This window comes from Ornithorhynchus anatinus, unplaced genomic scaffold (assembly GCF_004115215.2).
Source record: "Ornithorhynchus anatinus isolate Pmale09 unplaced genomic scaffold, mOrnAna1.pri.v4 scaffold_88_arrow_ctg1, whole genome shotgun sequence".
NCBI classification, from domain to species: domain Eukaryota; kingdom Metazoa; phylum Chordata; class Mammalia; order Monotremata; family Ornithorhynchidae; genus Ornithorhynchus; species Ornithorhynchus anatinus.
This window is the reverse complement of record NW_024396941.1, coordinates 22,995-38,844: the sequence shown is the minus strand read 5'-3', so window position 1 is coordinate 38,844 and position 15,850 is coordinate 22,995. Positions and strand designations below refer to the sequence as shown.

The window sequence follows — 15,850 nt, the reverse complement described above, 5'->3', positions numbered from 1 at the left end:
GGCACCGGATCCCCTCCGACGCCACCGAGGAAAGGGGCCGCCACCTCATCTCCTCCCGCCGCCGAGGGTCCCGGCTCCGGGAATGTTCCCGTCCGTGCTCCGACCTCTCCATCCCCACCGAGACCGTTCCGAGCTCTTGACCGGCCCTGACGCGTCCGTCTCCGATCCCTTCTCCCCGCTTCAAAGCCTAGACCGTGAGCCCCCGAAGGGACGGTGACCGTTATCTCATCCCCATTGGTGTATTCTCCTAGTAATGACGGTTATGGTATTTGTTAAGCGCTTACTATGTGCCCGACACTGTTCTGAGCGCTGGGGTAGGTACAAGGTAGTGGGGTGGTCCCAAGGGGGGGGGGGGGGGGGGGGGGGGGGGTCGGAGTCTCCATCCCCATTTTCCAGATGTGGTCGCTGAGGCGCGGAGACGTTAAGCGGCTGGCCCAAGGTCGCACAGCAGGCAATAATAATAATAACGTTGGTATCTGTTAAGCGCTTACTACGTGCGGAGCACCGTTCTAAGCGCTGGGGGAGATACGGGGTCATCAGGTGGTCCCACGGGAGGCTCACAGTTAATCCCCATTTTACAGATGAGGTAACTGAGGCACAGAGAAGTTAGGGGTGGAGCCGGGATTAGAACCCGCGTCCTCTGACTCCCAAGCCCGGGCTCCTTCCACTGAGCCACGCCGCTTCGCTAAAAATGCGATATTTCTTAAGCGCTTACTGCCAGGCACTGTTCTAAGCGCTGGGGCAAGGTTGGGCCACGTGGGGCTCACGGTCTTAATCCCCATTTTCCAGATGAGGTCACTGAGGCTCAGAGAAGTGAACTGACTCGCCCGCGGTCACACAGCAGACAAGTGGCAGAGCCGGGATCAGGACCCACGACCTGCTGACGCCCAGGCCCGGGCTCTAGGCCGTGTCCAGTGCTCTGTATCCAGTTAGCATTCATAATGACGGCGGTACCCGTTGAGCGCTTACGGCGCGCCAAGCGCTGTTCTAAGCGCCGGGATAGAGAAGCAGCGCGGCTCGTTGGAAAGAGCCCGGGCTTGGGAGTCAGAGGTCCCGGGTTCGAATCCCGGCTCTGCCGCTCGGCAGCCGCGTGACCGTGGGCGAGTCGCTTCACTTCTCGGTGCCTCGGTCCCCTCATCTATAAAATGGGGATTGGCTGTGAGCCTCACGCGGGACAACCTGACCATCCTCTATCTCCCCCAGCGCTTAGAACAGTGCTCGGCACGTAGTAAGCGCTTAACAGATACCAACGTTAGCATCATTATAGGTACAAGGTTATTAGGTTGCCCCACTTGGGGCTCACGGTCTTCATCCCCATTTTCCAGATGAAGGAACGGAGGCCCGGAGAAATGGAGTGACTTGCCCCAAGTCACAGAGCTGACGGCGGGGGGGGCGGCGGAAGCGGGATTAGAACCCACGACCTCTGCCTCCCAAGCCCGGGCTCCTGCCACCGAGCCACGCCGCTTCTCTAAGCGTTTAATAAATACTATTACTACTCTCAGGGGAAGCAGTGTGACCCAGCGGAGGGAGAACGGGGCCGGTCGTCGGAGGACCCGGGATCTAATCCCGGCCGGGTGACCCGGGCCAAGCCGCTTAACTTCTCGGGAAAACGGGGATTCAATACCCGCTCTCCCTCTTACCTAAGCCGACAGCCCAATTTGGGCCCCGATGATCGTCTGTCCGCCCCAGCGCTTAGCACGGGGCCGAAATCACGATCACTTTTATTATTTATTTATTATTATTATTATTATTATTTTTTTTTTTAAACAAGTCTGACCCGGGGGGCCGCTTGGCCCGCCGGGTCCTCGGCATCTTAGACCCGCTACGCTTCACACCGCCCAACGCGTCTCTTCAAAGTGATAATAATAATGTCGGCATTCGTTAAGCGCTTACTACGTGCCGAGCACTGTTCTAAGCGCCGGGGGGGGTCGTCAGCTTGTCCCGGGGGAGGCTCCCAGTCTTCATCCCCATTTTCCAGATGAGGCCACTGAGGCCCAGAGAAGCGAAGCGACTCGCCCACCGTCCCCCAGCTGCCGAGCGGGGATTCGAACCCGTGACCTCGGACTCCCAAGCCCGGGCTCTTGCCACTGAGCCGCGCCGCTTCCCGTTGGAAAACTTACCCGCCCTTGAATTTGCCCCTTTCGTTCACCTTCCCTCAGCCCCACCGCGTCTCCGTCCACAACCGTGCTTTATTTTAACATCTCCCTCTCTAATAATGATAACGTCGGTATTTGTTAAGCGCCTACTACGCGCAGAGCACCGTTCCAAGCGCCGGGGTAGCGCCCGGCCACGCGGCTTCCCGCTCGGGGGAGCCCGGCAAACCGTCCCCGCGTCCGGGGCCGGCCTCGAGGGGTCCGCGTGAGCTCCCCTTGGCCACTGGGGATCGGGGGTATCTATTGAGCGCTTAGGGTGCGCGGAGCGTTGCGTGAAACGCTTGGGGGCGGACGATACAGAAGAGTTCCCCGCCCACGGGAAGCTTAATAATAATAATAACGTTGGTATCCGTTAAGCGCTTAGTATGTGCGGTGCACCGTTCTAAGCGCCGGGGTAGACGCGGGGGAATCGGGTCGTCCCACGTGGGGCTCACGGTCTTCATCCCCATTTTACAGATGAGGGAACTGAGGCCCAGAGAAGCGAAGCGACCCGCCCACGGTCACAGAGCCGACGCGTGGCAGAGCCGGGAGTCGAACCCGTGACCTCCCAAGCCCGGGCTCTTTCCCACTGAGCCGCGCCGCTTCCCCTCTATCTACCTCGGCGCTCAGAACGGTGCTCTGCACGTAGCAAGCGCTTATCAAATACCAACATTAATATCATCATCATCACCGCCGGGAATCCGCGTCCCCGGGAGAGCCGAGCGACCCCAGCTGGCTCCGCCACACGGAGGGCGGCCCCTCCTAAAAATCAGGAGAAGGGAAAACGGGTCCAGCCGGACCAGGGCCCCCTAATCATTCTTCTCGGACCCTACCTCAACTCTTTCGGGGCTTAGAAGAGGGCCCGGGCTCGCGGGTCCGAGGTCACGGGTTCGAATCCCGGCCCGACCCCTCGGCAGCCGGGGGACCGCGGGCGAGTCACTTCGCCTCTCCGGGCCTCGGCGACCTCGGCTGGAGAAAGGGGATGAAGGCCGGGAGCCTCCCGCGGGGCAGCCTGATGACCCTGCCTCTCCCCCAGCGCTCAGAACAGCGCTCTGCACGTAGTAAGCGCTTAAATACCGACATTAGTCTTATCATTACATAGTGAAGCACTCAACACCCTCCTCATCATCATCCCGATCACCACCGTCGTCTCCCACGTCCGTCCGAGGACGCTCGGTCTCTCCGGCCGTTAGCGCCGCACCCGGGATCGGGACGGCACCGGAGTCGAGACGCGGACGCCGGACCCACAGATAGAGGGAGGGGAGTTGCGGCGTCGCTTAGACCGGAAGCCGCTTACGGGAAGGGAACGTGTCCACCACCTCCGTCGGCCCGGATCCACCGCCCCCCTCACCCCCCCCCCCCCCCCCCCCCCCCCCCCACCCCCCCCCCCCCCCCGAGGCGCCCGGTACAGAGTTCCGCACCCGGGAAGCGCTCCGTAAATCCCGACGGGGGTGGGATTGACGGGTTGGGAAGGGTGGGACGGGATAGCGTGCACTCCGCCCCTCCCCGCCACGCACGTTCCCGCGTCCATCTGCGCGCGCTTCCACGTCTCCCCGCCGCCGCGCCCCGGGACGGCAGCGGAGGACAACGCGGACTACCGCACCTCGTCTTGGAAGAATCCATGTCCAGCACAAGCTTGGCGAGGTGCTTCCTCTGCTTTTGGATATTTGGGATTTCCACCTGGAGGCAGCAGAACCGGAGACCCGGAGCAGGTGAGGGATAAAACGGGCGGCCCCCGGCCGGCGACTAGCCCCCGGGTCCCGGCGGCCGAGGCTGTCCCGGGCCGGGGGGGGGGGGGGGGGGGGGCTCTCTCGACACCGCTCTGCCGGGCGATCGGACCCGAGGCGCGGCCCGGGAAGAGGAGGCAGCCGTCGGGGGAGCGAGGGGCGGGTTTGGGGGGGGGGGAAGGGGAGGCGGGGAGCTTCGGCGACTGACACCCGGGGGGTCCCGCCGGGCCCGACCCCGCCCGTGGCGGGGCTCCGTACCTCGGCCAGCATGAAGAGGGGCTCGATCACGTCCCGCTCCACTTGCAGCTCGAAATGGATGAGCTCCTGCGCTAGCTTGTCCTCGGCCTCGCCGCACAGTTTCAGCATCTTCCTGAAAAGGGGAAGCAGAACGGCATCCGGCGAGCGCCCACGGGGGCGCCGGGCGCCGTTCTGAGCGCCGGGGGTAGCCACGAGGTCATCGGGCGGTCGCACGGGGGGCCGACGGTCGGCGTAGAGAAGCGGCGCGGTTTAGCGGGAAGGGCCGGGGCTGGGGAGTCAGAGGTCGCGGGTTCTGACCGCGGCGAGTCGCGCCGCTTTCTCTGTGCCGAAAAGACCGTGAGCCCCGCGAGGGACAGCCGGATTCCCTGGATCTACCCCGGCCTTGAGAGAATAGTAACGATCGCGTTGGTATCCGTTAGGCGCCTACTACGTGCCGAGCACCGTTCTAAGCGCTGGGGGAGATACAGGGGAATCGGGTCGTCCCACGTGGGGCTCACGGTTAATCCCCGTTTTCCAGATGAGGTCACTGAGGCACAGAGAAGCGAAGCGGCTCAGGGGGAAGGGGTCGCGGCTCGGGAGTCAGAGGCGGCGGGTTCGAATCCCGGCTCCGCCGCTCGGCAGCTGGGGGACGGTGGGCGGGTCGCTTCTCCGGGCCTCGGCGACCTCATCCGTCAAATGGGGACCAAGACCGGGAGCCCCACGTGGGCCGACCCGACGACCCCGTGTCCCCCCCCCCCAGCGCCTAGAACGGCGCTCGGCGCCTAGTAAGCGCTCACCAAATACCGACGTCATTATTCGAACAGTGCTCGGCACATGGTAAGCGCTTAACAGATGCTATCGTTATTCTTATTAATCCCCATTTTTACGGACGAGATAACCGAGGCCCAGAGAGGTGACGCCACTTGCCCAAAGTCACCCAGCGGACGAGTGGGAGAGCCGGGATTAGAACCCGCCACCTCCGCCCCCCCCCAGGACCCGTGCTCTTCCCGCTAAGCCATCCTGCTTCTCACCGCGTCGCCGACTGGGGTCCCGATTAGAGAAGCGGCGTGGCTCGGTGGGAAGGGCCCCGGCTTGGGAGTCGGAGGTCACGGGTTCGAATCCCGGCTCCGCCCCTCGTCATCTGTGTGACTGTGGGCGAGTCACTTCACTTCTCGAATCCCGGCTCCGCCCCTCGTCAGCTGTGCGACTGTGGGCGAGTCACTTAACTTCTCTGTGCCTCAGTGACCTCATCTGGAAAATGGGGATGAAGACCGTGAGCCCCACGTGGGACCACCTGATTCCCCAGTGCTCTGCACATAGTAAGCGCTTAACAAATACCAACATTATTATTATTATTCTCGGGGCCTCAGTGACCTCATCTGGAAAATGGGGATTAAAACCGTGAGCCCCACGTGAGACAACCCGATCACCCCGTCTCTCCCGCGGCGCTCAGCACGGCGCTCTGCACATAGTAAGCACTTAACCAATACCAATATTATTATTATTATTATTAGTAGTAGTATTATTAACTGGTAAACACGCTCCCCATGTTTACGGGGGAGGCCGCAGTCTGGAGGGGAAATACAGAAATGCATCTGGGCCACGTTGAGGGTCGGGTGGGTGGGGTGGATATTATCAGGGCCAGCCCCGGTTCTAGACGGCACCAGAGAGGAATGGCGGGCCACACGCTACCCGGATGCCGCCCCCATCCACGATAATAATCAATGACAATAATACTAATAACAATTTACTACGCGCCAAGCACCGTTCTAAGCGCCGGGGTTGACACGAGGTGATCGGGTCGTCCCACTTGGGGCTCGCGGTCTTCGGCCCCATTTAGCCCGGGCTTGGGGGCGGGGGGGGGGGGGGGGGGGGGGTCAGAGGACACGGGTTCTAATCCCGGCTCTGTCACCTGTCTGCCGGGTGACCTCGGGCGAGTCGCTTAACTTCTCGGTGCCCCGGTTCCCCCATCCGTAAAATGGGGATGAAAACCGAGAGCCCCGCGCGGGACAACCTGATGACCCTGCATCCACCCCAGCGCTTAGGACGGTGCTCGGCACGCAGTTAGCGCTTAACAAACACCATAATCGTTATTATTATTACAGATGAGGGAACCGAGGCCCGGAGAAGCGACCTACCCAAGGTCACGCAGCCGGCGGGCGGCAGAGCCGGCATTCGAACCCACGACCTCTGACTCCCGAGCCCGGGCTCTTGCCGCCGGGAGCCACGCTGCTTCCCATCCAGCTCATCCGTCTGGGGAGGGGATGGAGAAGGACGGTGGGGAGGGATAAAATAATAATAATAATAACGATGGTATTTTTTAAGCGCTGACTACGTGCCGATCGCTCTTCGAAGCGCCGGAGTCGATACAACGTAATCAGGTTGGGATTCCCCGTTTCGATCCCCATCTGCCGCGCGCGATAACCGAAGCCCAGAGCGGTGAAGCGAGTTGCCCAGGGTCACGCAGCGGACAAGGGGCGGAGGCGGGATTAGAACCCACGTCCTCCGACTCCCGGGCCCGGGCTGCTTCTCCGGCCCGCTCCCCGTCCCCGCACGCTCCGCCCACCCGCCGGCCTCGGAGCCCCCCGGGAAGGCGGGGTGCCCGCCCCGGAGGGGTCCAGCCCTCACGATTCCCGGGTGTCCGGCGAGATCGGCGCGGCTCCGAGCTCCGGCCTTCGTCGCCGCTGAAGTCCCCGGCTCCTCTTCCCGGGCACGGGCACCTCCGACGTGAAGGGCGGGAAGAGAAGGCGGAGAACGGGCCAATCTCCCGCCCCGACGGCGGAATCCCAGATTCCCTGAAAGGCCGGTCCACCCCCTCGCCCCCCCCCCCCCGCGGGGCCGCCCCCGCCCTCCTCCTTCGATGGCGGAGGGAGGCTGTCCCGGAAAACCCGCCCAGGTTTCAGATCCCGCGGGGCAGGGAGGGCTTTCCGGGAGCCCGCCGGGGGCGGGGAGCGTCTCGATCCGTCGCTGAACCGTACCGGCCGGGCGCTCGGTAAGTACGGCGGGATGAATAAATGAAAATCTCTCCCGGGTCCCGGGGGGGGGCGGCCCCCTCCAACGGCAGGACCGGCGCTGGGGGCTTCTCTAAAAGGACCCCGGGGGCGAGGGGCGGACCCGGTGGTCGGAGACGCCCGGCCCCCAGTTCGGCTCCCGGGGGGGGGGGGGGGGGGGGGGGAGAGAATTCCCCTCTAGGCCCCCGCGTCTCCCGAAAATCCCGCTAGACGTAAGCTCCCCGTGGGCAGGGAACGCGTCCCCCGGGCGTCTCGCGGGGCGCTCCGCACGCGGTCGGTGCCCGGGGCCTTGCGGGCAAGCCGGGCCGGGCCCCCGGAAAACTGACACGCGCCGCGGTGATCCAAGGTACCCTTGGACCCGAGCCTACTCCTGGGAGTCGGAAAAACCCAAACGGACGCACAGAAAATCGCATTAGACCCCATCGTTCAAACACAGCGGGCCGAAAACTTCCACGCTTAATGATTTTCTTTTCCGTATCGCTTACGGATTCACCAGCGAGCCATTCACTTCTAAAAATTTAGACTCAGACGAAAGGGATCTCGACATCGGGGGGAAGCCGGCGGCCTACGGGAAAGGCAGGGCGACGGAGCGACCTCCGGGCGAGGAGCGGAAGGATGGGTTGCAGGTCCAGGCGAGGGGGAGGAGCGGGGGAGACCGGAGGACGTGGGGAAGACGACCCAGGAAAAGCGGAGCCGCCTGCGGCTCCGCGAGGACGGGTTCCCAACCGCCGAGAGGAAAACTGTCGGCGGGAGGCTCCCTCTCCCCTCTCCCTTCCTCCTCTCTGGGGGAGGGGGGGGAGGAAATCTATCTAAAGGGAAGCAGCGCGGCCGAGTGGAAAGGGCCCGGGCTCGGGAGGCGGAGGTCATGAGTTGGAATCCCGGCCCCGCCTCCTGGGTGACTGCGGGCAAGTCGCTTCACTTCTCTGTGCCCCGGTTCCCTCATCTGTAAAACGGGGATCAAGACTGTGAGCCTCCCGTGGGACCACCTGATTGCCCTGTGGCCGCCCCGGCGCTTAGAGCGGCGCCCCGCACATAGGAAGCGCTCACCGAATACCAACGTTAGTATCATCGTGATCAGAGACCCAGTCCTCCTTCACGTTCGGAGGAAAGAACGTCGACGGGGAGGCCGACCCACCGGGGAGCGTGTGGCTGAAAAGACCAACGGGAAGACGGCCCGGCCCCGACCGCCACGACGTAGAAACCCCTTGAGGTGTTTCGGGTTCGATGCTTTGTCTCTAGGGTGCCCTCCCAAGCATTTATTAATAATGATACCACTAATAATTCCGGCACTTCTGAGGCGGCCGCTAAGCGCCAGGCACCGTACGACGCACCGGGGTGGACACAGGCCAACTGGGTTGGACGCAGTTCCCCGTCCCGCGTGGGGCTGACGGTCTCGGATGAGGCCGCGGAGGCCCAGAGAAGGGAAGCGCCCTGCCCAAGGTCGCGCAGCGGACAAGCGACGGGGATCGGAAGCCCCGGCCTTCTGACTCCCGGGTCACGGGTTCTAATCCCCGCACGGAGCGAGGGCTCCATCGATTCTCGGGATGGATTCTCCGCCGCTTCCCGGTCTCTCGCTCCTCAGGAGGCTTTCGCCCGAAAAGAGCCGCCCTTTGGCGGGGGGGGGGGGGGGGCGGCTCTAGGCCGCCCCGTCCGTCGATCGCTCGGTCGATGGCGCCCGCTGAGCGCTCACCGCGTGCAGAGCATCGTGCCGAGCACCCGGGAGAGCCGGTGGCCGCGCTCCCCGCCCCACGGTGGGCTCGGCAACTCTCGGCCGGCGTTGGGGCGGGGATCGGTTGTAGGCCCGGCTCCACCGCCTCGGGCGATCCACTTGGCTTCTCCGGGCCTCGGTCTTCCCGCCTGTGTAACGGGGATGACTTGCCCGTTCTCCCTCCCTCTCCCACCCGTGAGGCCCGTGTGGTTCCGACTCCACCCGACCCGGTTATCGCCCCGCGGTCGGCGACTCTTCGCCGGCGCGATCGTCCCGGTCGACCGTCCCTCGCGTTTGGAGGCTCGGAACGGCAGGCGCCCGACACTTACCCGAGCAGAGTGTCATCGCCCAAGATGGCCGACCCTTCCGTCAAGCACTGGGCCAGCGTCGTCAGGGGCAGCTTTTTCTACAAAGGAAGGAGAAGGTCCCCGCTCCAGCGACTTCCGGCCCGGAGCGGCGGCACCTCCGACGGGATCCCGGCTCTTCCGGCAGCGGGCTCGCAAGCCGGAACGCCGCTCCGCCCGGAAGGGCGGCGCCGGGGCCGGGACCGTCCGCGCGGCTCCCTCTCCCCGCGGCTCCGGCAGCTCTCCCCATCTTCCGGGACCGCGTCCGCTCCGGATCTCCCCGCCGGAACCGGCCCCGGTCGCCGTGGCGGCACTTCCGCGTCACCCGGGAGCCTGAGTCGCCCTCCCATCCCCCCGTGGCGTCGAGGCATTTCTCTTTTGTACTGCGTCGCCTTCTCCGACCTGAAACCTCTCCGGGTGTCCGTCTCCCCGGCTAAAGGGTGAGGTCCCGGAGGGAAGGGGCAGCTCGTTCCGCTCACCCGGCCGTCCCCTCCCGAGCGCCTCTTACTCTTCCCGGGCCCACGGCAGGCGCTCGATTAATACGGCCGTATCGCGCCCCGCACCGTCTCCCACCTGTAATTGCTCTTCACGTCCGTCACCTACTACGCCGCCAGCTCCTCGGACCGCTGCGTCCTTCCCACTCGCTCAGGAGAGCGCCCGCTAGCCGGCCGGGGCCAACACGCGTCGGGCCCGGTACGGAGCCCCGGGGCAGCACACGTTAATCCGACCGGACGCGGTCCCCGCCCCGCGCGGAGCCCACGGTCTTATTCCCCGTTCTCCGGGTGAGGTAGCTGAGGCAGAGAAAAGGCAAGTGACTCGCCTAAGGTCACACGGCGGACAGGTGGGGGATCCGGGATCAGAACCCAGGCCTGGGCTCGTTCCACTGGAACGCCCCGCTTCTACGGGTCGCGCGAGTACTTACTACGTGCGGATCCACGTACGAAGCCCTCGGGAGAGTAGGAGGTGACAGATCTGGGAAGAGTGACGATACTAACGATAACGACGACGACGGTATTTAAGCGACTAGCGTGTGCCAGGCACTGTGCGTTCGTTCATTCGTTCCGGCCTACTTATCCAGCGCAGGGCCCGGTACGGAGCGCTCGGGAAGTTACAGTTCAGCGACTGTCTCTATCTGCTGCCGATCTGTCCGTTCCGAGCGCTTAGTACAGTGCTCTGCACGTAGTAAGCGCTCGATAGATACTACCGAACGAACGAATAGAGACGATCCCTCCCCACGACGGGGGTCCCCGCCCTCGAGGAGCCTCCGGTCTAGCGGGGGCGAGTCCCCGGGGCACACCGCGTACGTCGCGTAGAAAGAGCCCGGGCCCGGGGGTCGCGGGTTCTAATCCCGGCTGCGCGACCTTGGGCAGCTTGGGCTCAACTTCTCCGCGCCTCGGTCGCCTCATCTGGAAAACGGGGACGAGGACCGTGATCCCCACGTGGGGGACGAGCCGACGACCCGGAATCTCCCCCAGCGCTCAGAAGAGGGCCTGGCACGCAGTAAGGGCTTAAAGGCCGGCATCATCGTCATCACTGTTATCATTTTTAATACTTCGCCTGCCGTCAGAGGGCCTTCTGAACAGCGGGAAGGGGGGTGGGCGGGTCGGAGCGGGACGGGAACGGCTCCGCTCCTTCCCTCCCTCCCTCCGGGGAAACGGGATCTGGGGTTAAGGCGTCCCGAGCGCCGGGGGAGAAGCGAGGTCATCGGGTTGTCCCACGGGGGGGGGGGGGGGGCTCCCGATCAGCAGCGTGGCTCCGGGAGTCAGAGGTCGCGGGTTCGAATCCCGGAGCCGGGCGACCGGGGGCGAGTCCCTTCACTTCTCTGGGCCTCGGCGACCCCGTCTGGAAAACGGGGATGAAGACCGGGAGCCCCACGGGGGGCAACCCGAGGACCCCGTATCTCCCCCAGCGCTTAGAACAGTGCTCTGCACGTAGGAAGCGCTTAACAGGTACCGACAGGGCGATCATCGTTAAGCCCCGCTTTCCAGATGAGGTCACCGAGGGCCGGGGCAGTCGAGGGACTCGCCCGAGGTCCCGCGGCTGACACGTGGCGGAGCCGGGATTAAAATCCACGTCCTCTGACTCCCAGGCCCGGGCTTCTCTCCGCCACCGTGCCCTTCCTCACCTTCCCTCTTTAGACCGGAAGCTCCTCGTCGGCTAGGAATACATTCAATTCACTCCGCGGTATTTACCGACCGCCCGCTCCGCGCAGGGCACCGTACCGGGCGCTCGGAATGGACGATCCGGCCGCGGATAGGGACCGGCCCCGCCCCACGACGGGCTCGCGGTCTGATCGGGGGACAGGGACGGACAGAAACAAGACAACGTAAGCACGATAGACAGAATCCAGGGGATGGACGCCTCATTAACCCAAAAATATAGATACATCTGCCGGAATATATCGGCCGGCTCCGTCGCCGAGCGCCTGGTACGGAGCCCTACATAGAAGAGGCGCTCAGTAAGTACAACCGACTGACCGATTCCCGGTCTCGGGCCCCGCCGCCGGCCCGACATCTCTCTCTGCCAGAAGCGGCGGGGCTCAGCGGCAAGAGCCCGGGCTTGGGAGTCAGAGGTCACGGGTTCGAATCCCGGCTCTGCCACTTGTCAGCTGGGTGACCGTGGGCGAGTCACTTCACTTCTCTGTGCCTCAGTTCCCTCACCCGTAAAATGGGGGTTAAGACCTGATGACCCTGTATCTACTCCAGCGCTTACAACAGTGCGCTGCACATAGTAAGCGCTTAACAAATACCAACACTGTTATTATTGGGAGGCAGAGGGCACGGGCTCGAATCCCAGCTCCGCCGCTCGGCAGCCGGGGGATCGTGGGCGAGTCACTTCCCTCCTCTGGGCCTCGGTGACCTCGTCTGGAAAAATGGGGAGGGAGACCGGGAGCCTCACGTGGGACAACCGGTAAATCTCCCCCAGCGCTTAGAACGGTGCTCTGCACAGAGTAAGCGCTTAACTAAGCCCCCTTCCCCCCTTCTCCCTCTGCTCCTCCCCCTCTCCCTTCCCCTCCCCTCAGCACCGTGCTCATTTGAGAGCAGCGGGGCTCAGTGGAAAGAGCTCGGGCTTCGGAGTCAGAGGTCTTGGGTTCGAATCCCGGCCCCGCCACTTGTCGGCTGCCTGACTGTGGGCGAGTCGCTTCGCGTCCCTGTGCCTCAGCGACCTCATCTGAAGACCGGGAGCCTCACGCGGGACAACCCGACGACCCCGTATCTCCCCCGCCGAGACGTAACGGCAGCCGCCGTTCGGCAAGGAGAGGCCAGACGTGCCCGCCGGCGGGGGCCCCGAGGGGCTGGTGACCCGGCAGGCCAAAGCCCGGCGACGGACGCGCACGGGTCCTTCCCGGCGAGGAGCGGGCGCCCGGCCTGATCCTCCGGGACCCGAGGCCGCTGACGGGGCCGAGCCCGGAGTTAAAGTGGAAGTGTCACAGCCCCGAGGAGCCCGACCGAGTTATCCTAAAGGCCACCGTGACCGGATCAGGCTCACGCGCACCCGCCGGGCGCCCTCTGCCCGCCTGGGGAGCCCCGGAGACCATCCCATCTCCTAAAGAAGCCCCGGCGCCCGTCGATCCACAGGCGTGTTCGGATAACTGCCCGGACTCTTCCCACGTCACCCCGACGCCTTCCTTTCCAGGAACTAAGAGCCTGGAGAGGCGGCGTGGCCTAGTGGATGGAGCCCGGGGGGCACAGGGTCACGGGTTCTAATCCCCGCTCTGCTGTGTGCCCTTGGGTAATCCGCTCGGCTTCCCTGTGCCTCGGCTCCCTCCGCTGGACCACGGGGATGAACGGAGCGAGCCCCGGGTGGGACGGAGGGTTCTCTCGTAGCTCCCCCGGCGCTTAGAACGGTGCCTGGCACGTAGTAAGCGCTTAATAACGACCGCCGTCACTCTCTCTCGTAACATCCCGGCTAGATTACTGTGTCAGCCTTCTCTCCGACCTCCCTCCCTCCTCTCTCGCCCCGCTCCGGTCTATTCTTCGCTCCGCCGCCCGGCTCATCTTCCCGCAGAGACGCTCTGGGCCTGTCGCTCCCCTTCTTAAAAACCTCCGGCGGTCGCCCGTCGACCTCCGCACGAAACGAAAACTTCTCACTCTAGGCCCGGAGGCCGTCCGTCGCCTCGCCCCCTCCTACCTCTCCTCCCTTCTCTCCCTCCGCCGCCCGCCTCCTCGCCGTCCCCCGGTCTCGCCCGTCCCGCCGTCGGCCCCCGGGCCGCGTCCTCCCGCGGTCCCGGGACGCCCTCCCTCCTCGCCTCCGCCCGATTCCCTTCCCCTCTTCGGATCCCTACCTAAAGCTCACCTCCTCCGAGAGGCCTTCCCGGACCGAGCTCCCCCCTTTTCCCTCCGCTCCCTCTCCGCCCCCCCTCCGCCGCTGAACCCTCTCCTCCCCCCCCCCCCTCCGCTCCTCCCCCTCTCCCGTCCCCTCGGCGCCGTACTCGTCCGCTCGACCGTACGTATCTTCGTCACCCTATTTAATTTGTTTAATGAGATGCACATCGCCCCGATTCCATTTATCTGCTATTGTTTTGACGAGACGTCCTTCCCCTCGACTCTATTCATCGCCGTCGTCCCCGTCCGTCCGTCTCCCCCGATCGGACCGTGAGCCCGTCGGGGGGCGGGGACCGTCTCTATCCGTTGCCGACCTGTCCGTCCCGAGCGCTCGGTACGGCGCTCTGCACGTAGTAAGCGCTCGATAGATACTATCGAATGAATGACTGAATTTCCAGCTCTGGGCCCCTCCGAGGCCAGAGAGCTTCGGGGACGAGAGTTTAGGGTTTCCCCACGCGGAAAGGAAATAAAAGCTCCTTGACTCTCCTTCCCCCTCCACCCTGGAGAGCGAACGTCTACCGACGGTGATGGGGAGAGGTCAGCGGGGCCCGGGGAAAGGGCTCGGGCCCTGGAGGAAGAGGAGTCGAGTTCTAATCTTGCCACTTGCCCGCTGTGGGCCAAGTCGTTTCGCTTCTCTGGCCTCGGTCCCCTCATCTGAAGAAAGGGGGATCGGACAGCCGATCCTCCCTCCTCCTCAGACCGTGGGCCCGTCGGGGGCCGTAGCCGCCCCGCTCATCTCGGATCTGGCCCGGGACCCGGTACGGCGCTTGGCGCCGGGGCAACACCTGACGGACGCCCCGGTTATCGCTCGGATCGTCGGGGCCCCTCTATCCCCGGGGCTCGAACCCAAGGTGCCCGATGCTTACTGAACGCTTGTCGGCTTCCACACCTTGCTGGCCCTGAAGGCAGGCGGTCAGCTTCTTGTGGGTGCTGTGAGACACCTGCTTCACCAACTCCAGTCGCTTCTCCACCTGCGGGGAGGACGGGGAGGACGCGGCGGATGCGGGGAGGGAGAGAGGGTGAAGGGGGAGGTGGCAGGAGGGGCCGCCAGGCCACGGCAGGTGGCCAGCCCCCGTCACGGACGCCCCTTCTCCCTCACCGGGGACCCCAAGTTCCTAGGGGGGGCTTCGGCAGAAGCCGCCCGCTCCGCCCCGGTTCCGTCCGGAGAGTGGAGGCGCTCGGGGCCTTCCCCCGGGATGCTCCCGCCCAAGGGGTGGGCTCAGGAAAGGCCGAAATGACTCCGTCGGGGCCCAGGGAGGGTCCCCGGGTTAAGCGGGAACCAGGAAAACTGGGCCGCCGGGGGGGGGTCAGGCGCCGGAAGGGCGAGGGACGACCCGGGAGGACGGACGGCGGGGTCGCCGGCTCCCCGGGAGCCACCGGACCCGGAATCCGGGGCCGGGTTCCCGACCTTCACCGAGACCACCACCCGGACTCTTGAGACAACACCCCGCCGGGAACCTCCGCGGCCCTTGGGGGCGCGTATCTCCCGGGAGGAAGACGGGGGTTCTTCGGCGTCCCGACGGGGGCGGAGGACGCCCGGCCCCAGGGGTCTTCAGACCCCCCCCCCCCCCGGTCACACCTGACCGGCAACGGGGCGGGAGACCTGGGGCGGGGATGACGGGGCGAGCGGCCCTCTTACCTGCAGAAGGTCTTCGCTGAGGACTTCCGTCTTCTCGGCCCTACGAAGAGAAAAAGATACAGAGATGGATCGATGGTATTTACGGAGGGCCCAGGGCGCCGCACCGATGCCGGTGCCGATAACGACGGCATCCGTTGAGCGCTCACCGCTTCTAAGCGCTGGGGGAGACGCAAGGAGATGGGGCTGGCCCACGCGGGGCCCGCCGGCTTCACCCCCATTTGACAGACGAGGTGACCGAGGCCCGGAGAAGCCAAGCGACTCGCCCCAAGTCACGCGACTGACGAGCGGCGGGCGGGGGATCAGAACCCACGACCTCTGACGTCCAAGCCCGGGCTCTTTCCACGAAGCCACGCTGAGGACAGCGGAGCGCGTGGCCACGGTCCCCGATCAATCGGTCGCGGCTACCGAGCGCTCACTCCGTGCCGAGGACTGGGCCGGGCGCTCGGAAAGTCCCGTCCGGCCCCGGAGGGAGACGATCCCTACCCGACGACGGGCTCGCGGTCCGGGGGGAGGCGGACGACAAAACCAGGCGAGCAGCCAGGCGTCGATGCCATCGGAACAGAAGAAGGGGATCGGAGAGGGAGAGACGTCATTAAGAAAATAAAGAGAGTGATGTGGCTCAGTGGAAAGAGCACGGGCTTAGGAGTCAGAGGTCATGGGTTCTAACCCCGGCTCCGCCGCCCGTCAGCTGTGTGACTTTGGGCGAGTCACTTAACTTCTCGGTGCC

General features: G+C 64.9%; 1 protein-coding gene across 5 annotated transcripts in view; it reads right to left on the bottom strand.

The window, feature by feature from the left end:
* Positions 1-15,170, bottom strand: part of ARHGAP44 (Rho GTPase activating protein 44) — a 52,508-nt gene extending 37,338 nt beyond the window's left edge. For 4 of the 5 annotated variants that reach the window (XR_003756747.2, XM_029057313.2, XM_029057310.2 and 1 more), the window contains exons 1-3: positions 9,145-9,217; positions 4,118-4,229; positions 3,736-3,812 (exon numbers count right to left, since the gene is read on the bottom strand). Coding sequence is in view for 4 of the 5 variants with exons in the window: in XM_029057313.2 (XP_028913146.1) it covers positions 3,736-3,812; positions 4,118-4,225 (185 nt within the window). In the remaining variant the exon portion in view is untranslated. Of the gene's footprint in view, positions 1-3,735; positions 3,813-4,117; positions 4,230-9,144; positions 9,222-14,350; positions 14,456-15,123 lie in introns of those variants that run through there. The other variant, XM_029057312.2, reaches the window with a different exon arrangement.
* Between the last annotated feature and the right edge of the window lie 680 nt (positions 15,171-15,850).